At 35.9% G+C, this 26,588-nt stretch overlaps 1 protein-coding gene across 24 annotated transcripts in view; it reads left to right on the top strand.

Moving 5' to 3' along the window:
- The window catches only part of Pard3 (par-3 family cell polarity regulator), a 667,456-nt gene that overhangs the window by 292,655 nt on the left and 348,213 nt on the right, over nucleotides 1-26,588 (top strand). For all 24 annotated transcript variants that reach the window (XM_058580585.1, XM_046448315.2, XM_046448314.2 and 21 more), the window contains one exon: nucleotides 20,118-20,296. In XM_058580585.1, the coding sequence (XP_058436568.1) occupies nucleotides 20,118-20,296 (179 nt within the window). The remainder of the gene's footprint in view (nucleotides 1-20,117; nucleotides 20,297-26,588) is intronic.

The following is a 26,588-nucleotide window of genomic DNA, read 5'->3' as shown; positions in this document are numbered from 1 at the left end:
GCACTAAATTCTTGACATGCTGAAGTAAATCAGTTGTGTGTATCCCACTGATTTAGACACATCAAAGCTTACAATCCTTTGTTAAATATGCAGTTAATGCTGTATAGAACCAGTAACGTATGTGCTTTCATTTGGTGAAATAAAAGTCAAAACAATTAGTTAGGAAATAATGAAATAGGAAAACATAAACTGGAGTTGAAAACTAAGACAAGTGAGAAGAAACTCTTATTTTTATCTAGTCTATCTGTAAACCATCTATTGCATATTATTTAGATTCCCAAAGCTTTGCATTTGCTTCCTGGCAGATAATAGGAAATGGGGGAAAAAGATCAGTCTTCTAACATTTCTCCTCTTCTCAGCCTTCCTGACCAAACACATGCCTTGTCAGAATCCTGGCAGACACACATGTAATTTTATTCCATCTTATCAGTCGAGTGAGATTCTTAGGATTTAATCCTCATTTTAACGTCAATATTGTTTATATTTTCTTTGGGCTGATTTTTGCCTTATGCATAAGTTTTCTTATCAAATTGCATTAATGTGCTCTGTTCTGAGTAATAACTACTAATACAAATATAAGGAGTAAGATAAATAGAGAGTAAGATAAATATAGAGATAGGATAATAGAGAGTAAGGAAAAACAAAATGAGAATACAATTGAATTGAAATTAATTTTCAAGAATGCATTTACCAACATATATGCTATTAATTCTTGGAATTCACTTTGTTGTGAATTATCAGCCTCTTCTGGCGTAACTTGCATGTTTGAATTGCACAAGCTTTTATATGAGAAGTGTGTATCCAAATGGAAGTATATACAAGTGCAGCCAACATACCCTAGGCCACTCCAGTCATGCTATTGATTCACTCAGGCATTAACATTGATCTCTGACGTTCAGAGGCAGGTGATTGCCTGGGAAATGAATTTTAATATATTAATGTTGCTCTGTTGGATATACATAGTAGAAAAAAATAGTAAACAGTTTATTTCTTGGACTCTCTATTTTGCAATTCATTCCCTTAATTTGTCAATTATTGAGAGGTGAATTATCAGAAGAACACTTTTGCGATATTTGCCTGCAGCTATTAAATTGGTAGTTCTGACTGAATTACTCGATCAATTCAACTTAAGTTCTGAAATTGACTAAGTGTTTGGCTGAAAAGATTCTTTGAGTGAAAATATAGACTATTTCACAGGCTTCTGGTGGCATATTGTGTGAAAGTGCAGATTAAAGGCACCCAGCACATTTGTGTTGATCCAAGTAACATGTCCTCACATAGCTATAAAGACAAATGCCATCGTGGTTACAAAAGTTGGTATAAAATTTAGAAATTTTACCAGCCATATAGTAGGACATTTCCAGTGTTACTTTAGAAAGGTTAACTATCAGAATTAGGTCTCATAAAGAAAAAGTTTATGAATTACTTAGAATATAGCATTTATTTTATTAGCAATATTTATAAACTAAAGATGGTAGAATGAATTAGACATAACTTTCCTATATTCATATATGATACATGATCAGTGAAATTCCATATCAAGTACAACTGCAAGAATGGGACCCTAATTAGAATAAATTATACTCTATGTATAATATGTCAAAATACACTTTAATGTCATTTACATCTAAAAAGAACAAATTTAAAAAAAAGATCATTTTCATACTTTATTGCTAAAAATCAGATGTTGAAAGGATTTTTAAGATTAAATCTTAGCCCTTCTTGTTATAGATGAAGAAACTGGAGCCAAGCAAGAATATGGACAGCAAAGCCCTGTTTTAAATCTGTTTTTTGTTTTTTTTGAAATGTGTCATTTACCATGTGAATTAAGACCTGAGTGTGCTTGAACTTGTCATTGCACCCCATGACTGCCAGCCACATTATCTTGTGCTGTCCTGTATCCTGGATGACACTCTTAATGTGTGGTCACATTTGCAGGAGGAAAAAAGAGGCATATTAGAAATCTGCACTAACAGATAATTTTTTAAAAATCAAATAAGATTGATGACTGCCCCTACTTAATTCAGAGTAAAGGAAGGGAATCTAATTTTTCTATTTTTCCACACCTTGTTTGCTGTAATGAAAATGGCATTCTGCTTTGAATCATTTCCAATGAAATGATTTTCAATATTGTTGTCTTTGTGACATTTGGACAATTAGAATGTGTTTCTTAAGCCTACTGGAAATGCTGAAATGGTTTTTCTTGATTTCATTTTTTCCAGTGGCCCTGTCTGTGCTTGTTGCCTAGGAAACCATTATTGGGTTGAATTTTGTTTGCTTGGTTGTCAGACTAGCAGAGTTATGGGAAAAGTTCTTGGCTTTAGAGTTGTAAAAGTGCTACTTAAATATTAGAAATGTTTTATCAATATTAAAGTGCTTTATCTCCTCAATTGAAAAGCAGCCAAGCATTTGTTTGGTTTCCTTAAATACTGAATAGTGGGTTATTATTTTTCTTGATTATTATTGGGATTTTGTTTTGTGTGCAAATTTGCAATTGGATTTGCATTGTCACAGTGGATTAGTTCCAAATATAGTACTTTAATAAAAAAATATCCTTACATAGATATTTGTTTACTTCCTTAGGGAATTCTGGACATGCATTATGATTTCCCAAACATATAAATATAAACATAAAGTATTTCACAAAATACTAAGTGAGATGTTAGGAAATGCAGGATGTTTTAGCCTATATTTGATAAGTAGAGACACTATTCCCTTTAGAAAACTTTTTTTCAAGTTGAAGTTTTAGGTAATAAAAGTGCCTTAGATCTTTTCCTTTCTGAGTAAAAGTGAATGAAATCGAGAGTAAAAAATTATGGTTGTTTAATCTCACTACAATGTAGCAGAGTTCAGTGTTCTACAGAATTATTTAATACTTAAAACATTTCAGAAATATGTGTATTTGTGTAGTACACTAACTACTAAACCTAAGTATCTGTTAAGACTTAAAATGTGGTGAAGGAGAGTGAGAACCTGAATTTGGTGGGGAGGTGCTGGGGATTGAACCCAGCGGTGCTTTACCACTGACTCCTCCCCACCTATTTTATTTTTTATTTTGGGGCAGGTTCTGGTTAAGTTGCTTAGGTTTGGGCTAAGTTGCTGAGACTGTCTTTGAACTTGTGATACTCTGGCTTCAGCCTCATGAGTCACATGGATTACAGGCTTGTGCCACTGCACCCAGCTAGAGCCTGAATTTTAATATCCAGCATGGATAGTGGCTACTGTATGGGACAGCACTGCTTAGGGTCTTGCTACTCCAGGGTAGCCCTTGGTAGCTGGTTAGAAATGCAGAATCTGAGGCTCCACCCTGGACCTACTGAATCAGAATCTGTGTTCTTGTCAAGATCCCCTGTGAAGTGACTTGCAGTACTCTTCTCCAGAGCATGATTCCTAGTCTTGGCTGCATATTGGAATCACCCAGGGAGCTTGTAAAAATAATACCTGGGCCTCAGCTGAGGCCAGATCTTTAGTATTTCTTGGTGAGAGCCTTAGGGTTAGTCTTTTATGAAATATTTCCAGATCACTTTAATGACTAGTGAATATTTAGAACCATTGATGTTGATCAAAGAGTGAACACAACAAGCATGTAGCTGAGAAGGGGAGATCTGTAATGCTGACCTGAGGAGGTGTGTAGGTCAGAGAGAACCTTTCCTGAGTGCTTAGTGTATAATGGCATTCTTACCTGGAACTGGCTAATCATTTGACCGAAAAGATTCTTTGGGTGAGAACAAGCCTACTCTACAGGATTGTAGTCAAAGTATAGATTATGGGTATCTATCACATTTCTGCTAATCCAAGTCAATGTTCTTGCCATAGTGATGAAGTATGAAGCTTTTAGTTTTACACATACAAACAATGAGGTCTCCTTGCTTCAATGTGTCACTCCCCTCTCCCTTATAAAAGTCCCTTAATAATGTGATAAATTATGATGAAAGTAGAAACCTCGTTTGTGTGTCAGTCTTATCTAGAGGGAAGTTGTCTGATTCTTAATTTTTTCCTTGGGTTTCTTTAACCATGAGGAATGATCACAGAGGTTCAAGCACAGGTAAGTCATTGGCTCAGGGGCGTTAATTTCCTTCCTCCTCTGAATTTCAAAGTGAGTTCAGCTCATGTGCATTTATGGCACTGCGGGGTGTACACTGACCATGAAGGCAGATACTGGTGAGAAAGGTGTGAACCAGTTAGAGTTCTCTCTATAAGTTCTTGGAATTCCAGGATTCCTTCTCTATGGCCCACCTACTGAGGCTTAGATTTTTGTCTTTACCAGCTACTAATAGGTTAACTTTAGCCAGACTGTCTTATTCCTATAACACTGTTTCCCTACCTATAAAATGGGAGTAGTAATATGACCTACTTTGTAGCCTTCTCCTGAGGATTTATCAGTGCATTAAAGTTCCTAGCACATATATGACCATAGTAAATGCTCAATAAATGTTAGTGATTACAGACTTAATTGGTTTATTATAAATGACCGAATATTTTTACTTGCCCATTACTCTTCCCTTAAGGAGAATGAATGGATTAAATTAGCTATGAAATATCTCTGCACTTTAAAGGTAACATAAACAGACATCTAGCCATATGTTTCAGAAGCATGATATCTTATTGCTGCCTTGGAGCAACCAGTTGGTGCCAAATGGTATTATTAATAGCCAGTATGTACGTGGCCCAATGGTAAGGAATTAATCTGTAACCAGAACACTCAAGACAGAAAAATGGATAATGAGCCATTTGAATGCTTTTAAAGTGCTTCTGTGATGAAATAAATATATAAAATAGCGAATTTCTTCAACTTCCAGCAGCCCCTGATTCTTTAATCTATTTCACTTTTCTTTATAGCACTCATTGCTTCTGACAGTCTGTGCTTATTTGTTTATCCTTTGTCTTTCTCTCCTCATCGGAATCTAAAATCCTTGAGGGATTCTTGAATGCTAGCAACAGAAGAGTGCCTAGCACATACTCGATACTCAGTAGATAATTGTCTTGAACAGATGACTTCATGCTTTCTCATGAAGTTAGTAGTATATGAAGATTCATGTTCGAGAAAGAGAAGTCAATGCATGACCAAAACAAAGTATAGAGACTTGGGCTTGGGTATGGCTCAGTGGTAGAGCACTTGCTAGCATGTGCAAGCACTGGAAAAAAATAAAGTCAAAAGAAAGTGTAGAGATTCTAATGGAAATTTACCACCTATGAGTTAAAAAAAGATTTGCCATTGTGAAGAAGTTGATGCTAAGCAACATTCTCCTGGAATAATTACAAAATCAAGTAGTGGAGTTTAGAATGAGCATTGTTAAATAAAAGAAAACCAGCTAATGAAATAAGTGAATTGCTATTTAGGGAAGGGAAGAATATTATACTTATATAGTAGTATGAAATAAAGGTTGTAATAATAAAGGAATGGGAAAATAATGCTTATTGAAAGTTAACTTGGCAGTTAGTGAAGTACTTGAATCCTTAATAAAATAATAGAAGGCAAATGTCAAAGGAGTGGTCATTGAGCATTTAGAGAATATCTTCAGTGAAATCAATAGTTAATATCAGTTTTTGAAAGACAAATGGCTTGTCAGATGAAATTGATAATTTAAAAATTTAATTATGTGATTGTTGAACTGAACTGGTAAAGTGGAAGTGATTGGAGGGATTTGTACAGATGTATTTATATATATAAAATCGTACATAGAAAATTAGTTTAGAGTGACTTTTACTCAAATATTCTCATAGGGGGGTCATTATTTCATGAAAGACGATAGTGCAAAGGAAATGGTTAAAGAAAAAAGAAAGAAAACTTTGTTGGGATTTCTGGCTAGAGAGTTCAGCAGCATTTGAGGCAGCAATTCTTTGTCCTTTCTCAGAAGATCTTCCCTCCCTCCTCCTTCCTTCCTTCCTTCCTCTCTTTGGGTCCCCTGAGCCATCCAATATTTGTAATTGTTTCTTCTTTGCTAAAGTGATTGCTCTTATAGTATTAGTGAGATAATCAATGTGGAAAGGATGGAGATAGATTAAAGTCACATTCTTCTCTATTTATACAACAACACTTTGACAAACATTTCAAACTGCCATTTTCTGGGCTGGAGATAGATTTTAATAAGGGAGACAGACAAGAAAGTACCAGTTCCAACCAGTGAAATTAGCACACACATGACTTCACTTCTGTTTCTGGAACCTTTTGGACTTAGGATGGGGACCACCAGGCTGTCCTTAGAGAGATGAAGCAGGGTGACATGGCCAGTGTGTACAGAAGCCTGGGAGTCCTTTGTCTCCTGGTTGCTTTAAAGCATTCCATTTGGATCTGAGCATATTGGGTAAGGTGTTCTTCAGGGCTGAATCTGATGGTACTGTGACCCAACCAGACCAAGAATTCTTCGTTAGAACATCTTCAGTCTGTGGTTTATAAAGGTACTGTGTGTACTTCCTTGAGGATGAGTTGGAGTGATCCAAGGCTGGAGGGATGGAGTCAATCAAGCTGAAAAATGATCAGAGCTCGTGACCTGCAGTATGAAGTCCCACTCCTTTATTTCAGCAAGAAACATTTTTCAACACGATGAGCCCTGCTCAGACCACCCTTGATGTTACTGGGATGTTGAAGCTCTGAATTTCAGTCTTCTTTGCCCAAGACCAACTGAAACACTTGAAACTGATCATTTGGTGGTTCATAAACACATTAGAATTTGAGAATCTTAAATTCACAGGACCCTGAGTTGCATTACTCAGGGCTATTTCCATTTTTTTTTTAAATCATTCTCCCATCACATTTTAACTCCACACTCTAACCATACTGTGTGTCCCTTAATTCTCTTAGTTTTATCTTGCCATTACCCTTCCACTTTCTTCTAACTGCATGTTTCATCCTTTTCCGCAATCTTACTGGCCTAGAAACTACCATCAAAAAAAAAAAAAAAAAAAACTACCATCAACACTCATAACAAAACCAAAATTATACAAACTCGAACATTTCATTTTCTTGACTCACTTTTTCCCTGGTGCAGCGTGTGCTGGTTAAGGGCACAGTTAAGGACAGTGGGAAGCACAACGTTCTCTAGGAGTTGCATGCTAAATTCTTTGATGTATGTGGCAATTGCCATGATAGGAATAGGCAGCCTGGGAGGAAGAGCTCATGTGGAAGTAATCAGAAGCTCACATAGGGGACACAATGGAGAGTGTGAAGGATAATAGGTAATTTGTAGCTGTCACCTCTGTCTTGAAGTCTTTGCTAATGATTTAAGAAGGTGCTGCTCTTGGGTGTTCTTGAGTGCTTTGTACTTCTAGAGCACCATCCTCACATTGTGAAGGGCTGGGTCATCTGTCTGCTTGCTCCAGGGCACTGAAAACACCATGAGCACAGAGATGAGGTCTGTATTGTATCTTCTAAGAAATGTGGGGACATGGTGCCCCAAAACATGGGTTGATAAAGATGGGTAGGTTTGTAGTACTCTTGTTAAAAACAAACAAGCAAACAATGATCTTATATTAGACAAAGGTGCCAAAAACATGCATTTGAGAAAAGATAGCCTCTTCAACAAATGGTGCTGGGAAAACTGGAAATCCATATACAACAAAATGAAATTAAACCCCTGTCTCTCACCGTGCACAAAACTCAACTCAAAATGCATAAAGGACTTACGAATAAAATCAGAGACCCTGCGTCTAATAGAAGAAAAAGTAGGCCCTAATCTCCGTCATGTGGGATTAGGCCCCAACTTCCTTAATAAGACTCCTTTCGGTGTAAGAATTAAAATCAAGAATCAATAAATGGGATGGACTCAAAAAACTAAAAAAAAAAAAAAAAAACTTTAAAAAGTCCCCAAACCAAAAAACAACCACAAAAACTTCTTAGTTGAGTACTAGGGAGGAAGCTGGATAATAATGGTTTAAAGAATACAAGACAGATAATGCTGCCAACTCCTTTCTTTAATAGCCTACGAAGGAAGGAAAAAAGCAGCGGCAGTAGCAGCCAAGGAGGGGTATCTGGAGAGGGAGCTGGTAGAAGTGGTGGAGTAATTCTTTGATGTTGAATCTGTTGTTAAAGTGACCCCCAACATAACACCAAAATGGGGTTTAGTGTTTCTAATTGCAATTCATATGCAATATGACTGACAGGGAAAAACGTATGTGTTAGGTAAGGTTCATTAAGTCAAGATTGTATTCTTGTTGTCTATGATAACTGTAATAAATTAATAATACATATTAAATAAGCTACCTTTAAGCGGAAACATCCATATAACAAGCCTGTGTATCCATTGGTTGACAACAATGTTGTGACCTGAGACCCTACCTAATCCTGTCATACTTCCTCCTAGAATCAATGGCTCAATGATTACTAATTCATAATTTCCAGTGACTTTTATAGAACACAACTACTGTGTATAACCTGAATGTACTCCCCCATGTACTCTGGGTCCAGAGGATAAAACAGTAAGGAAGACATACAGTCTACCCTTGTGGATCTTAATACTGTACCTGATGCTCTTGGCCCTATGGAGAGATAGATAGCACATCTACCACTCAGAACACATCCATGAGGAAAAACAGCATGATCAATAATAACATAAACACTTCCCACCTTTTTCTGTTCTTTCTCAAATGTTTCATTCATTTTTTTTCCCCCAGGAAAACAGCTTAGCTAGTTTTGTCTGCTCAGATGCTGTTGTCCACTTGTTCTCCATTTCTTTTTCTCTCTCTCCTGTTTCTTTCAAGCTTACTGTTCATGTTCTCAACTTCTAGTCCCTCATTGATCATTAAGGTATTTTTCTGAAAGTACAAAAACAAGCTAGAACAATATTTCCATAGTACTCTCTTAAAGAAACTGTCACCAGCTATACAAATTTTTTGAGGTTAGTTGCATCTGGGCGTCTTTTTTTTTTTTTTTAAGTCTTCTTACCTTTTTAATTTTTCTGTTACTTTTTTATTTCTTTATTTTTTTCATCTGTGTAGACCTAGTCATAGGCAGGTTATATTCTGTGATGAATTTTTGTTTCCTTTTGAATGGTTAGAATAGTATTTGCTTGGATTTTTTTTTTTAATTTTAAATGGTGAATGGCTTTCAAACACTTAGTCTCATATTCATTATTGTTTTAAAAAAGTCTAGAATACTACTGTTTACTAAATGTTTAACAAACATTTTTCAGTTGAAGTAAGCAGACATTATGCCTACCACAGCAAAACAAAAAAAGAATAGGAAAACTAGATAAAAAAGAGAAGCTCATCTTTGTGAACCCTTGCTTTCTTTGTGGCTGCCAGTGTTCCCTGATGAACCGGGCAGGTGCTCAGGATTCTGATATAACTGTTTCTTCTGAGCTGTGGCTAACTTTGCAAAAGATTTGGGGACACTAGGTTCTTATGTACATGACTCATTAGTGTATACATTTTTTTAAGCAATTGGATATTTGCATATACACATTTACCCAGGAAGCAGGAAGAGAAATAAAAGACTTTTCATTCCAGATGCCTGTTCCTTGCACCTTACCCACTGTTTTCTACACTTTATTATTATTTTTTCTTTTTTTTAAAGACAGGGATGTGATTCTTCTTGCTCAGCCTCCTGAGTAGCTGAGATTACAGGTGTGTGCCACTACACCCCATTCTTTAACAATGGTGAAGTTTCTTGTTACTGATTGATGTGTTTTAGTCACTTGAAAAAATGTTCCTGCTTTGTCAAGGTGTGTGTGTGTGTTGAGGTGGGGGAAACTGGGCCATTATAATGCATAATTTCTAGCCTTCCAGTGGAATGACTGACTGATACTATTAAAAGTAGAAACAAAGTGCAGTGCGAGAAAGATGTAAAAGAATTGCACTAGCATCTTTGAGTTGGATGGTTTATTTTTGATTCTTCCAAAACCACTCTTCTCTGACCCATGTACCCCAGAGGCTGCCCTTGTACTGCCTGCATCAGGCCAGGGAATGCACCAGCAGAGGGCACTGAGGGAGAGTGGAGGGAGAAAGGCAGTTCTCATTGCTGGGCTCCACCCCTGGCTGTGGTTTGTGGGCAGTTGTGAACCTCTGGGAAAGCCACAGCTCCCCTTGCCTTCTGTGAATGGAGGGGATTTATCCCTGATGTCTGTCCTTAGTCCTGCCATTTATTTATAAACAATCCTTCCTTTAAACTTTCTTCACTCATTCCTTTCTGAGTTGGCCAGCTTGTGGCTGCTGGCATGATAACACTAGATCTCATCTGTAGGGCACAGGTCACACTGTTCACTAAAGTGGCTGTGAAGGATACTTAGGTTCTTGACAACATGAGTGTTCTGTTTCCGGAAGTCTGGGTCCTCCCATGCTGAAACCTGGTGAGGGAGCTGTCAGTGTGGGAAGGCTGCCAGGCACCACTATGTGTAGGGGCTGAGCATTGGTCTATGAGAAAAATAGTACAGAAAACAGTGTTAGAAAGCAACTTGAAGTTTAGACTGCTGCAGGTCTTCACGATGAAGTTCTCACTTGGGATTTTTATCTTTAACTCTTTGGATTTTTTTTTAAATTTAAAATAAATATCACATGTTTATAAGCTGTTGTAAGAAATTACACAGAGAATTTTTTTTTACGTTTCATTTAATGTTAGGATTTTGAGAAATGGTAGTATTTAATCACAGCCCCAATATTAATATTGATAGAAGCCACTGATCTTATTTAGGTTTCCCCACTTTTATTTGTAATCAAATAAATTATTTGTAGCTGAGATTACAGGTGTGTGCCACTACACCCCACTTTTTAACAATGTGAAGGTGGTTATATTGTTATTTTCAAAATTAGAATCTTAATGCTACAAGTTTAGTATGTCTCAGAAAAATCCATCCCCCTGCCCCCAAGCATCAATATGACATTAGAAAACTTGTTTCTATTTTTTCTTCTTCACTTACTTTCACCTCCTTATATGTGTCCAGGGTTAGTGGAACCACTGAAACTATCCTCTTATGTATAAAAATGTGCTTTAAACTTCATGAGCCACCACCTGTTCTCTCAAGTGGAGGGGTGGCATCTTGTCAATTGGTAACATCTGTTCTTCCTGGAAAGCACTGTGATCTAATCCAAATTGTACTGGACAAGGAATCAATTAACAAGGGTGCCAGATGCAACTAGGACACCCTGAAACAGAGTCACCTTTGACCCAGCCCCTAAGCTATTTATCTAGGCCTTGGTGTACTCATCTGTAAAGGTGACTTATCAATTTATCTCCAAGGCACCTTCTAACCATAGTGTTCTGTATTTATTGCTTGCTCATAAGAAAAATCAATAATAGGGTGATAAAACTCATTTTTATATTCTCCATTGTTGCTTTTTTCTTTTTTCCTTACTTTTATCCTCCCCCCACCCCCAAATGCTGGATGGAACTTAGGGTCTCATACATGCTGAGCAAGCTTTTTACCATTGAGCTTCATTTCCAGCCCTCATTCATTGCTTTTCAAAGATTATTTCCTACCAAGACTGCCACAGATTGCTTCCAAGGAATGTACTCAAGTCAAATACTTTTAAGGGACAACATATATTGGAAGGCCAGTTTTATAATCCTGATGACAGGTTTTAATCCCCATGACGTGTTTTAATAACTTGGTTCTTCCCATGGTGAGATGTGTCTTCAGGAAATGTATAATTGCCCTGAAGATGGGGTAGACAGTCTTAAATTTGCATGAAGAGTAATTATGCTGTTTGCACCATAAGTTCTAATCGAACACGTGTAACTGCATATTATTTTTAGATTTGATTAAACACCTTGACGGCTTATGCCTGTCTTCTTGGAAAAGGTTTGTTCATTGCCTTGAGTGCTTAAGTAATTTAAAAATCACCTGAAGTATGAAAGAAGAGAAGCATTGGGCCAGACAATGGTCAGTAGGGGTAGGATATTTAACAGATAAAAATGTATATGTCTGCTTTTTAGTATTTGCTCTAATTCATTATTAGATTTACCCTTTCTTCCACTTATTTAAAAAGCATGTTATCTAGAAAGACAAATCAATATTTACAGTGCATTAGTGCCACAGAGAATTTCAAATCTTGTGATGAGGGTTTATTGCTGTTTTATCCACTCTTCAAAGCTGTGTAGACATCAAACAGCATCCACTGTTGTCCCAGGCCCAGTGACATCGCACCGGTCCCTCTGAGCTTCATCCAGCAGCTTAATTATTGAAGATCTTCATCTTTGAATTTTCTTTTTAATATTTCAGAAGATATACTTTGAACATCTATATATTAAATAAATCAGAAGATTGCAAGGTTAGAAAGTTTTATTATCATATTTTTAAATGCATCAATTTCCCTAAAATTGTGGTTGAAGAATTTCAATAATAATGACCAAATTGCCTTAAGTGAGAAGCTCCTATTATTTCTAATTACTGTAACGGACACAAATGACATCAGATTATTAGTAATGTTGAAACAGTCCACAGGGCCCAGAACCATCTAGCAAATCACAGGGGAGAATGTTGTATTTGTATTTTATTCCTCTGAGGCCACAGCAAAATTTCATTCTTTATGCAATATTGTATTTTTTCAGAATGGTGAGAGGTGGAAACCCTTTCAGATGAATCAGACAGTTGTGTTTTTAAATTTAATTTGTTGATAAGATGTTCATAGTCAGCTCTTTCCTTAAAATCAGATTCAGATTGTCTAAAGACCACATGCTGTTTGTGGCTGCTTCTGTGCCCTTCCTACAAATCTTATGTATTTTTTTTTTGTAATAAAAGGCATTTTATGCTTCAAGTTTAGTAAAATGAACAGAACCACTTAAAAAAAATTAAAGGCTGAGTGTTGATTTTCATCCATCATAGGTAAAATACAGCTTCATTGTAATCTGAACTGTAGACCAGATATCCCCTATAATTATCTCTGATATATAGTTCTACTTAAATGAATCATTCATGGTCTTATGCATCTACTCATGATAATTATTTAGGGTCATATTAAGTATTAAACAGTAATTAAAACTTCTCAGATATCCTCCATGACTAACCCACATGCTGTGTGAATTGGCTTTTATTCTGCTCTGGACGTTAAAAAGGCCCATGTTAGATGCAGAGATGGACATTTTATATTGGCTTCTTCTACATCTGATTGTACATGCAAGTTTCAAAAATCATAACTTGCTCCCCCTTTAAAACTGTCATTCAAAAATACTTTTTTAAAAATTATTTACTTATTCTAATTAGTTATATATGACAGAAGGATGCAATTCAATTCATATACACATAGAGCACAATTTTTTAAGTCTCTGATTGTACACAAAGTAGATTCAAACAATTCATGTCTTCATACATGTACTAATGATGTCCATCTCATTCCACCATCTTCTCTACCCCCATACCCCCTCCTTGTGTATTTTTATTCTCCTCCATTGCTAATGATATTTTAACCTTTAGGGATATTTGATAATGGCTGCTGGTACTGCTTCAAAATGCTTTTTAATTTTTTTTTCAAATATATTGTTCACAAATTGTTAGTTCTGTTAAGATGATGCTTGGTGGATGGTCCTGGTGAGGAGTGTATAAACATACATGGAAATGCACATTTTTAACATTAAAGGCATCTACTAAACCTGTCAGTGCAGCCTCTTGATTTTATAAATTAGGATTAAGGCCTGGAGAGGTGAACTGATGATGTGCCTGGATCACAAGTTTAGGACAACAGTTCTTAGTGTGTCCTGTGGGCCATTAGAGATCATGGAAATCACTTCAGTGAGGCTTTGAGGGCAAAACTGTTTTTTCGAGTATCATTAAAACATGTTCTGGCGTCCAGGAGTATAGTATAACTCAGTGTTAGAGCACTTGCCTAACATGCACAAAGCCTTTGATTCAATCCTTAGCGCGGGTGGGGTGGGGTGGGGGTTGCGGGGGAGGGAGGGGAGAGAACCTCTCTGTGTTATTGATTGGGTTCATATCTGCACCAGTGTTACCCAGACTCTGAGTGGTAAATTGCAGGCTACTTGGTACCAATAAAGACAGTGGTAGCAAATGTAATATTCACGCCCCCCCATACTCACAGTTTAACAAAGAAAAAATGTCCATTCAGTGTTCTTGATGAAAAAACAGAAATGGTTTTCCACATGAGCCTGGAGTACACAGGTTTTTAGCCTTTTATGTTATGAAGTGGGAAGTAGGCATCCAGTACTTCTGCAGCTTGTGCAAGATCAGGAGTTGTCCTGAAGAATTTATTGTGCTGGTTTGTGTTGCATTTTGAGTAGCTTTTTTCTCATGAAATACTTTTTTTTTTTTTTTTTTGGTACTGAGCCTTGTTTGAAAGGAAGACAGAAAAACTGGTTATTCAGGCACAGAGGGTCTGGCAGAAGATTTCTAGAAAATGAATGACATGAGCCTGTTGAACAAGGGAAACAAATAACATTCTTTGTTTCCAAAGATAAAATTAGAACTTTCTAGTGAAAAGTAGATTTTGGAAACCTGTATTTCATTGTGAGCGTGACAGTTTCCCATAACACTCTTATGATGAGATTGGGATAGAGATATTAGCATTTGTGATTCTCTGGTATAAATAAATATATCAACATTTAGAAGATTGGCATAACTCAATGCGTAATATTTTCCAAATGTATAATGTTGCAGAATTTTTCATGAGTAAATGATCCAGTTAGTGTGTGAGACAGGTAAGTAGATTTTAATGTCAAAAAGGTCATATACATATTGCAGCTGACCTCTAAGAAACTATTCTTTGTCATTTTCATATCAAAGAATATCTATGATTATATAAAGGTATTAAAATTACTATTCCCTCTTCTACATATTTGTGAATTATATTTTTACTGATGTACCATACTGCAGCAGATTGAATGTGAAAGCAGATACAAGATTCCAGATGTCTTCTATTAACCAAAATGCAGAACAGTGGCATACTCCCCATTAAATATGCCTTTGTTTTGTAAAATAGTTTTCATAAACTCGTGTTGTTTATGTTAGTATGTAATGGGTTTATAATTGTTACTTTAAAATGAGTGAATAAATAAATACTCAATTTTTCTCATTTTTATTTACAAAATGATCAATACCACTAGCTGTAACTTACATAGTCAAAACCTTTTTGAGGTCTTCAATGTTTATAGTACGTAAAGGTCCTGAGATAAAAGTTTGAGAATCATTAATCTAGATCTGTTATTTTTGGGGCATGCTTTATTATTTTACATTATCTGACAATCTATTTATGTAGTTAATGTACTATTTCTTCAACTCCTCAAGATGAAATGGTACTGAGTTGAATCAGTGCATGAAATTATACTTTGAAAACTACAAAATTTTTTCCAACTGTAAAATCTAGACTTGCATTTACTTCATAGGTGGTTACAAATTTTGTTTTCTAATACATTGCAGAATAATAGAAATAATTTCTTGATTGGTATTGTGACTGAACAGTGACTCAGGAGCCTGGAATATTGGCTAGGAAAATTGTTCTGTGACCCTGGGCCACTGAGATCATTTTTTTTTTTTGAGCCCCAGCTTACTTATCTGTGAAGCTAATCACATATTTTTTCCATTGTGACTAATGCAGAAAACTCATTTAAATAAAATTTTTTTAAAAAGTTGAAATCCCTCCAGGTAATTGGTTCTAATATGGTGTTGTTGTTCTTTGTATTGAGAATGTTCAAAATCCTTTCTTCTAGCTATTATGAATGTATAATGAATTATTATAAATTGTAACTACCTTACTATATTATCAAACAGTAGAACTTATTCCTTTTATGTAACAGTATTCTTTTTTTAAATTTTTTTTTTGCAATTTGTTATATGACAGCAGAATGCATTACAATTTATATTACACATATAGAGCCCAATTTTTCATTCCTCTGGTTGTATATACAGTATATTCACAACATTCATGCCTTCATACATGTACTTAGGGTAATGATGTCCATCTCATTCCACCATGTTTTTTACTCCCTTTCCCCCTTCCTTTTCTTCCCATTCACCAGCCTTTCCCTAGTGTGTCTTACCGCCATGGGCCACTGCCTCCCTATGTCCCCAAGGCTATTTGCAGGCCCAGACTCTGGTACCCATTATTCTGTTTTCTGCCTCAGTGAGACTGGCTTACTTAGCTTCCACCTATCAGTGAGATCCTGTGCCATTTCTCTTTCTGTTCCTAGTTTCTTTCACTTAACATAACATTGGGGTCTTTTTGTGTGTAGTGGCTTAGGCTGCTTATGACTCAGTTCTTGCAGCCCCAGGTGCCAGCATCATTATGATGTTTCCTGGCATTCCTCTGGAAAGAACACACTGTTTACTTCTTTCATTGAGTCCTGTCCTTTTCTCATCAGCTTGGCAATCAATCTAAGATACCTTCCTGAATTTGACAGTGGAAACAAACCTAAGAGTGGGTCCTGAAATTGCACAGGAGTGTCAGTTACAAGACAGTGCAAAGAAAAGACCCAGACTATATTCTTATTAATTTTTTTAACAGTTTCACTGAAATGAAAACATGGTTTAATGCATGAAGCACTCAAAGAAAGGACTGCATAATTGAATATCTCCTGGGGCATCCTTCCCATTGCAGTTTATGTAAATGCTGCCCTGGCACTGTGCCCCATCATCCACCTGGCAGAAATAGCCCATAGGGTCTGCTGCCTCTGTTATAACTTCCCTCCTTTCTGAGACCCCCTCTTTCCCCAAGCCACATTTTTTTGAAAGTTACAAATTTATAAAGGGAAAGACATAAGAATTATTTTTGCCTATTTCATATTAACAGATTAACACAGAATTCATGCCTGCTTAGAGGATGAGATGGTCCTCATTATTCATCTAATTGAAATCATGTATGCAATGTATTCTCCTAAAGACATTTATGGACACAAGTGGAATAAGCTGTTTTTTTGTGGCCAAGTTCAATGAAATTGTATAACCCCTCAATTTATTTTGGGGTTGGAATGTATTTTTATGTGGTCCTTATGTCTGTACCTTTTTTAAAAAAAATTCTTTTTTGATATTGGGGATTGAACCCAGGGGTGCTTAACCACTGAGCCACATCCCCAGTCCCTTTAAAAATTTTTTTTCTTTTTCTTTTCTTTTCTTTTTTTTTTTTTTTTTTTTAGGCAGGGACTTTCTAAGTTGCTGAGGCTGGCTTTGAACTTGTGATACTCCTGCCTCAGCCTCCTAGTCACTGGGATAACAGGTATGCACTACTGCAACCAGTGTTCTCTGTATCATTTTTTATGTAAATTTTATAATTTATATATGACAGCAGAATGCATTATAATTCTTATTACATATGTACAGCACAATTTTTTATATCTCTGGTTGTATATATAGTGTATTCACACCAATTCGTGTCTTCATACATGTACTTTGGATAGTAATGGTCATCACATTCCACCATCATTAATTACCCCACACCCCTTCCCTTCCCCTCCCACCCCTCTGCCCTATCTAGTGTTTGTCTATTCCTCCCATGCTCCTGCTCCCTATCCCACTATGAATCAATCTCCTTATATCAAAGAAAACATTCAGCATTTGGTTTTATGGGATTGGCGAACTTCACTTAGCATTATCTTCTCTAACTCTAACTCCATTGATTTACCTGCAAATGCCATGATTTTATTCTCTTTTATTGCTGAATAATATTCCATTGTGTTTATATGCAACTTTCTTTAATCGAATCATCTACTGAAGAGCATCTAGGTTGGTTCTAGAATTTAGCTATTGTGAATTGTGCTGCTGTAAACATTGATGTGGCTGTGTCCCTGTAGTATGCTGTTTTTAAGTCCTTTGGGTATAGTCCGAGGAGAGGGACAGCTGGGTCAAATTGTGGTTCCATTCCCAGTTTTCCAAGGAATCTCCATACTGCTTTCCAAATTGGCTGCACTAATTTGCAGTCCCACCAGCAGTTTATGAGTGTACCTTTTCCCCCCACATCCTTGTCAACACTTATTGTTGTTTGTATGCATAATGGCTGCCATTCTGACTGGAGGGAGATGAAATCTTAGAGTGGTTTTGATTTGCATTTCTCTCTTTATCATTTTTAAAAGCCTTTTCTTGTGAATTGATAGTGCATCTTTTAGGCATAAACACCAGAAGTAAAGAAGAAGGGGGAAGGGGAGGGAGAGTAGTGTACTGAGTTGCTTAATAACTGAATAACAACCCTATAACTAGAAAACAACAGAGCGCATAGCTAAGTAAGACCCTATTGTGATTATTCAGAATATTTTAGTCCTCTGCCCTGTTTGATTACTTTTTAGCTTATACATTTCATTTGGTGATCCTGGGAATAATTTTTGTTTCCTCCTAGCAGAGAACTTTCCTTGTAAGAGTATTGTAATATTAACACACCCAGATTCTTAGATCATATGATTGTGAATTTTTTTTTTGAGAGTGACTATATAGTTCTTATTGGTGTATGTATGTAATTTGGTGCAAATTATAAGCAGTGGTGGCTGTCATAGGTCAGACATACTTAAAACCCCAAAACTTTCCTCTATAATTTTCATGTGTGTATTTCTCCTAGTACATTAAGATAACCACCAATAATTTTTAATTCAGTGATATGCATTTTTTTCTTCTGGTAATGTTTCTTAGTCTATATTTTTATCAAATCCTCTTGATGTAGAAGCAAATGTTAAATGTTTAAAATGTGATGCTAATGTCTAAAACTATATGTTAGGATGAAGGTAATTAAATCTCAAAGATTGAAGAATAGAAGGTGGCTTCTTAAATAGCTTCTGTTTTTTTCTGATCATTTCTAATTTGGACATTGTTGGATTTACAGTGGCTGAAATGTAACCTACAAATATATATATATATATATATATATATATATATATATATATATATATATATATATATATAGTCTGATCTTCAAGGATCTTTTTGTCCACACCATTGTTTGTGTCCACATCAATGTTTCCAAAATGTTTTCTCATAGAGTAAATGATGAGCTTACTGCTTTGTCGTTAAAACTATTTTGTTAATTCATTTTTAAAAAATAAATACTGGACTTGTATTTCATTTTTTGGATATAGATGAAACATAATTTAATGTGAATTTTGTGTCTTATGTTTATTATGTTTTTGAGTGATTTCACTCAGATGACAAATAGGACTTTTGGCTCTGATTCTACCTGCATCAGACTCATTCGCTTTCTTCTTCTCTCTCCTGTTTGTAGTTCTGTTCCTGCTCTGCTCTATCGCTGATCCTATCTGCCAAGATTTTCTCAGAGCTACTAATACATGTTTGCCTGAATTTGTTATTGATTTTGTTATAGCAGTTGCAAGTGAACTCTTGTATGTGAATACAGTTGCTCACATACTATCTTTCATGTAACTGTGTATGTTAGCAGTAGAAAACACTTCCTGCATGTTTACCTTAAGATAAACAAAATCCTGAAAGTACTATGTAAATAAGTATGTTTACAGTGTTGTATACTGTCTGATACTATGCTATTAAAAAAAAAGAAAGCATTTTATTCAACAAAATTCTTCAATAGAATAGCTAAATATTGTCTAGATTTTGTAATTTTTATTTAGGAGATACAAGTAGGTTATATGCAATTTGTTTAGTTGCCTAGATTTGTTTTTTTTTTTTAATAATTTATATAATATGTTATTTAGAAATATATAAAAACAATAATCATTGTTGGTCCTCTCTATTGGGTATGCAGGCACTGTTACCTCATTTAGTCCTTGAAGTACCTTTAGGATAAAGTATAGTATTTCATTATCAGTACAGTAAAGAGAGATGAGAAGCAGAGGAGAGCGGGGTATCCTACCAACCACACAGATAGTGATGGAGAAGCCCAGGTACAAGTTCTGGCAGATCTCAGAGCCGCCTCCGTATCACAATTCCTTCACCATAAGCTGTTTTATAGGAACAAGGGAGCCGGGTGTGGTGACTCAGGAGGCTGAGGCAGGAGGACTGCAAGTTCAAAGCCAGCCTGAGCAACTTAGTGAGACCCTAAGAATTTAGCAAGACTCCTAAAAAGGGTTGGGGTTTTGGCTCAGTGGTTTAATCCCTGGTACCAAAAAAATAAAAGAAATCAATAAAATAAAGGAACCAGTGGAATTTGTATTTAGCATTCTGAGCTATTGAAGAAGCCACCTTCTATTCTTCAATCTTTGAGATTTAATTACCTTTATCCTAACATACAGTTTTAGACATCAGCATCCACATTTTAATCATAATGCTTTTTTTTATTTGTGTTGTTAGATATGCCTCTTCATGTCCGACGAAGCAGTGACCCAGCTTTAATTGGCCTCTCAACTTCTGTCAGTGATAATAATTTTTCTTCTGAAGAGCCCTCAAGGAAAAACCCTACTCGCTGGTCAACAACAGCTGGCTTCCTCAAGCAGAACACTGCTGGTAGTCCCAAAGCCTGTGACAGGAAGGTAACCACCTCTTCCTTTTTTCCTGTCACCTTTGCATCTCTTGTCTTCTTGGTCTCCATGATAAGTGTCCTGTGGGTAGACTTTTTGCTCCTAGGGCTTGCTTGCTCTGCCCATTTGTGGTTATATTATTGACTTTCACATCAAAGTTCAGACAACCTATTTTGTATCGTGCTTGAATTTTCTGATAAAATTCAGTGATAGGTGTAGTATATACTTTTTATTTAGGATCGTGCTCTCCCAGTGAGCTACATCCCCAGCTTTGTATCTGTATTTTGCCTTGATATTGTGTTCTTATGGTTAAAAAGGAGAAGTTTGGCTGGATGCTTTGGTGCATACCTGTAATCCCAGCTTCTGGGGAGACGGAGGCAGGAGGAATGCAAGTTCAAGGCCAGCCTCAACAACTTAGCAAGTTCCTGTCTGAAAAGGGGGAAAAAAGGCAGTGGGGTGAGGTGGGATGGGATGGGGTGTTAGGGATATAGCTCATTGGTTAAGTGTCCCTGAGTTCAATCCCCAGTACCAAATAATATAAAATAAATAAAAATTAAAGAATAGAAAAAGGAAAAATTTCAGCATGAAATGTGTACCATGTAAAGTCCTTTTCCTCTTTTTGCCTTTGGTCACCCCCATTTCTCTTCATAGGTGGCTCCTTTATTTGTTTTTTATAAGTTTGTCCTTACAAGGACATTTTAGACACATATAAGGAAATATTCACCTTGGCTCATAAGGTACATTAAAACAGTTATAGCATTATGGACTTTAAGGATGAAAGTGGACTTCATGGTACTTTATTCTGAATCGATCATTTTTCCCCATGTCCCTTTTAGATGGAAGTGAGCTGTCCAGTCAATGTAATTTGCTTCCTTGACCTAATTTATTTGAGTCTTTGACCTAATTTATTTAGTCCAAATAAATATACTTTAGTCTATGCGGTCTACTTTTTTTTAAAAAAATATTTTTTTAGTTGTAGATGGACACAAATCTTTATTTTAGTTACTTATTTTTTTTGTGGTGCTGAAAATTGAACCTAGTGCCTCACGCATGTAAGGAAAGCGCTCTACCAGTGAGCAACAACCCCAGCCCTGTGGTCTACTATTAAAAGTTTATTTTTCATTCCTACAGAAGCATGTCTGTGGCCTTTTTGTTTACCCAGTGAGGTTTAAGAGGTTTATTGTCTTCACTGCTGAATCTCTTGAATGGATGCTCCATGAACATCTGTTGAGTGATTTAATAAATATTTTTTAATGTTGTCGGTAATTTAACATAGTAGTGAGAAATATGGAAATCATATTAATCACATTAATATCAAAATGGATATAGTTTGAGATTTGCTTCATTTATCCTTTACATCTGTGTAAAAATACCTATTAAATATTTCCTTTAATTTTCTTTTGTATTTCAACAGACTCTTTTCTATTAGTTCAAGTAAAAAAAAAAGAAAGAAAAAAGAAAAGAGAAAACACCTGGAATATATAAGTTGAAACTGAGAAGAATGTTCTAGGAAAAATAATGTGTACTTTAGTTTCTGATTTTTTGTGTTAGGGATTTTACTGTTAAGGTCAATCTCCCAAAATATTTTGTTCTTATAGATTCTGAGGATCCACTTTGAATTGTTTTCTTTTTAAGATGAGCTTGAAATTTTAGCTGACTGTGTCATGCAGTTGACTATCCAAAGAAGGGGAATCCAGTTTCTGAATTGGTTTCATAATACTAATTTTTGTTTAGAATAGATCCAATTTACATGGGATTCACAAATGTACAAACAAGTCAAGTTTGCAGTATTAAAAAATTAATTTCAATATTGTTTCCATGAGTTGAAGGATGCAGCTCTGATGACAGTATAGTAAATATGGTTTTATTTATTTTTTCATTCAACATCTTTGATATCTGAGCAGTTTCAGTTACAGCAAACAGACCAATTTTTTCCACTTCCCACATTTTTTTTTAAATTGATGCATGATAGTTGAACATAATAATGGAATTTGTTGCTTCATATTTGTACATGCACACAATATGACTGCATAATTTGGCCAGTATTGCTCCCCAGGTGCTCCCTGTCTTGTCCCTCTCCTCTACTGATCTCCCTTTGATTTTCATGAGATCCCTGCCCACACCTTTCTTTTCCCTTTTCCTCTTTAGCTTCCACATATGAGAGAAAACTTAGAGCCCTTGACCTTCTGAGTCTGGCTCATTTTGCTTAACATTCATTTTCCTGTAAATGACACGATTTCTTTTTTCTTTATGGCTGAATAAAACTTTATTGTGTGTAAGACATTTTCTTTACCCATTCATCTGTTGATGAACCCCTAGGCTTGTTGCATAGTTTGACTATTGTGAATTGTGCTGCTATATACATACATATACATGTTCTTTAGTGTAAACACTGATGAGTGATACAGCTATGTCATATGGTGGTTCCATACCTAGTCCTTTGAGAAATCTCCATATTGACTTTTGTAGTGGTTGTGCTAATTTACAATACCACCAATAGTGTACAAGTGCAGACCAATTTTTAACATAAAACATTTTGATCATGCATGGAATTAATACTTACAATTTTTTTTTTTTTTTTTTGACAAAACACTGGACAGATCACAGACAATGACTCAGGCTGGGCCTGAAGAACTTTGAAAACTGGATTAATGCACTTTTGACTTGCCTCTATGAAGAGGCAGGGCTTCAGCCCTCCTCTGGTCTGCATGTTGTCTCCAGGTGTGCTAACATTGCCTTTCCTTACTTGGAAAACTGGAGACTGGACCTAGAAAAGCTGCTATCCAAGAAACTTTGTTTTTATGACTGCCATTAAATCTCATGCTTCAGAATCTGAGGAGGTAGAGTGCAGTTTGTGTCCAGACCCTCACTTGCAGGAAAGTCTAAAGATAGAGCTTTGCCTTCCAGCTTCTGAGCAGAGGAAAGTGAGAAAAGGGTTTAGATGCTCACTTTCAATTATCTACATCCACCTCACTGGTTGTGCTTTAAGTAATGTGAGTCTGTCATTGTAAAACACTGGGAAGTAGTCAAGATGAACCAAATGAAATTATCGATGACTACAAACCCCAGCAACAAGCAGTATTAATGTCAGTGAATTTTGTGTGTCTGTATGTGAGAGAGAGGGAGAAAGGGAGGGAAGAAAGGAGAGAGGGAGATTGAGAAAGAGGAGAAGGGGATGGGCATAGCGAAAAGATATATTCTTCCAAGGAATGTCCTCCATGATCTATTTTCTCCAAGTAGGCTCTACCTCCTGCAGTTTCCACTACCTCCAAATAATGCTGTCAAATTATTATTCTATTACTGGATTAATCCACTGATGAGGTCAGAGTCCTCATCTTCTAATCACCTCCCAAGAGCCCTGCCTCTGAACACTGTTGCACTGGGGACCAAGCCTTCAACACAGGCGTCTTTAGGGAACACTTCGTATCCAAACCATAACACTTATTTTCAGTTATAAAAAGACTTTCTATCTTCTTAATATTCAGAAAGGAGGTTGGAGGAAAGCATACTTGCTGATTAGGCACAAAGCATTAAGTATATTTATTTCTTAGAGTCCACGAGAGCTTACTTACGCTGGGTAATTTGAAGATGTTATAAATTCTCGTCAATTGGTAGTAGTTTAGGTTTTCATACACATAAATTAGTTAAATGTTTATAGTCTTGTGATTTGTTGATCCTTAATGGTTAAAATCAGTGAACATTCTCAAATGTTCAATGTAGAACTTATCTACATTGTTATGTGGTTTCCACATTGTGTAAGCACAACAGATAATTCCAGAACAATGCACCCATCTAATAAAATTTCTTATTCGTGAGCAGGAATGTTCCATTCTGATATGTTTGAACAACTATTGTGTCTAACCTCCTCCTGTGACTCCACCCCACAAAATAAGAAGTAGAATCTTTCTAGTTGAAACAGTGACAATATTTTACTTCACTAAAAAAATTGAAAGGCGATATAAACACACTTTGATGATGGATGATGCTAAGCCTGCTGCAAGCTTGGAGAGGCTAAGGGTTCTATGGGCTTGTGGATTTGATAAACTTTCTCATGCTTTTATGTGGGGGCAAGATATAGAGTCCAGGTAGTTTGCTGTCCTTAACGTTCTCTGGGATATTTGCTCATTCCTGTTTCCAGTATTTTGGGGTGGACTACCTTTTCCATTGCTCATTGCTGTTTCCTTTCATTTGTGGAAAATATCTTGCTGGAAAGCTGTATTTTCATTTGAAATTTTATGTGTGCTTAATATTTCATCTTTGGAAACAAAGTTTAGTATTTTTTTTTAATTGTAGACAGACCTTTTATTTTATTTATTAATTTATTTATATGTGGTGCTGAAAATTGAACCCAGTGCTTCACACATGCTAGGTAAGTGCTGTACCACTGAGCCCCAGCCCAAGATTTATTATTTTATTCACTGTGAATACTTGAACCATTTTGTCACCTTTTTGGTCTTCCTTAGTCAGTGTCACAGTGACTGAAGAGGCCAAATCGAGTGTGGAGGAGCCTTTGATTTGTCCCATCAAAAAAGACATAATGAGGCACTTAGCAGAACCAGCTCACCGGGAAGTTCCAAGGATAAAGACTGTGTATTATTTTTACTGATCATTTGTCACAAGCCATTGTTTCTTTCCCCTAAATAATGACAGATGTTGCTTTTGTAAATTACATATCCTCTTCCTTTAAAAAAAAAATAAACCTAAGTTGATTTAGCATAAAAACTGTGTTGACAACTTTCCAAGAGAGATTCTTACCTGATTAAGGAAAGAGGAAGAAAGAAAACATATTGCATTGGCATTACTAGCTTCTTTTTTTTTTTTTTCCTTTTTCCAATTTCTCAGTGAGAGAACTTGGAATACTTCTATTATCCCAGGTTTATTATTTTTGTTTGCTTCAGTTGCTTGGTGTATTTGGTGTCTTTCCAATATCTCCTGATACCTGCACCCTCTTGGAAGAGATGCTTTCTTAATTACATCTCTGTCATCTTTTCTTTCCTTTCTATTAGAAACGTGGGCTCTACATTTAGAAAAAACAATTGGTGCTGCTGGGGATTGAACACAGTAGCCTCACACATGTTAGACACGTGTTCTGGACTAGAAAATCATTTTTATAAACATTTCTTATAGTACATTTAAGGTTCCCCAGTGAATTTTCTTTCTGGTAATAATAAAATTTGCACTTTTTGTTTACCAAGTAATGAAAGGTAAAGAGAAGCAAATATGTCATTCAAAATCTTGAAGAAGACTGGTGTTGGCATTATGATGTCCTAACTTCAGCACTTCTGTGGTACACAGCCCTGTAAGTCCACACAGATATTTGCAGTCTTTAACTGCCAATGAGGAATTACCCAGCAATATGGTTAGACTTTCAGCTTATTTTCCTATTTTTTTTGAGAGAATTTTCCTATGTCTCATAAAAATTGGTAGCTTGAATAGTATTCTATCATGTACTGAGCTTTTTATAGTTGATGTTTATTAACTTTATTTGGTGGGTTTTCTTTTGTTTGACATTTATATTTTTGCCAATTTTGTTTGCTCTTACAAGTAACCTTTAGAAGTGCCCTTCAGAGGATATCCTTATATATATATATATCAATTTCTGTTGACATCTCTATTTTCTTAGACTAGATTCTTGGAGTAGACTTATTTGATCAAGGAGATGAACATTTTAAAAAAGTCATTGATAATTATTTCATATAAATTCATGAATAATAAAATAGAAAGTACTTATGAAGTATAAAGCATTATTAGAAGTTCTAACATTTTGGAGGTGGGGCTTCAGAGATGTGTGTGAAGAAAACAAAGCAGGAACCAGTACTATTTCTGTTTCAGAACCTTCTTTCTTACTAAATAGCTTGATGGCTGTATTTGAATGTGCATTAGAATTACCTATGGATTTTTAAGATAGGGAAACAAACAAACACACACACACACACACACACACACACACACATACGAACAGATTCCATTACCCAGTTTAGGAAATGTGTCCACATTTCCTTAAAGCTTCTTTGTTGATTTCATGGCTCATTTTTGTGAGAACCTCAGGTCTAGCTAAAAGAGAAGTGTGCTTGCAAATGAATATTTTGATGCATTTTCAGGGCATTTTTTTATCATAGCAGAACAGAATCAGGGGCATTTATTATATTTGGTTTTGTGATATTGCTCTTTTCCTCATACTTGGATTGCTCAAATTTATCATTTTTCAGGTGAAAATCAAATAAAATTAAGTTGTTTTTAATTTTTTGTTAAAAGACAGCTCTTTAAAATATTGAATATTCCCATCAGTGCAAAACTAGAATTG

The sequence above is a fragment of the Marmota monax genome, unplaced genomic scaffold (genome assembly GCF_021218885.2).
Source record: "Marmota monax isolate L192 unplaced genomic scaffold, Marmota_monax_Labrador192_F-V1.1 WCK01_AAM20220418_F8-fsc00066, whole genome shotgun sequence".
Lineage (NCBI taxonomy): Eukaryota > Metazoa > Chordata > Mammalia > Rodentia > Sciuridae > Marmota > Marmota monax.
This window is presented reverse-complemented; position numbering and strand designations above follow the sequence as displayed.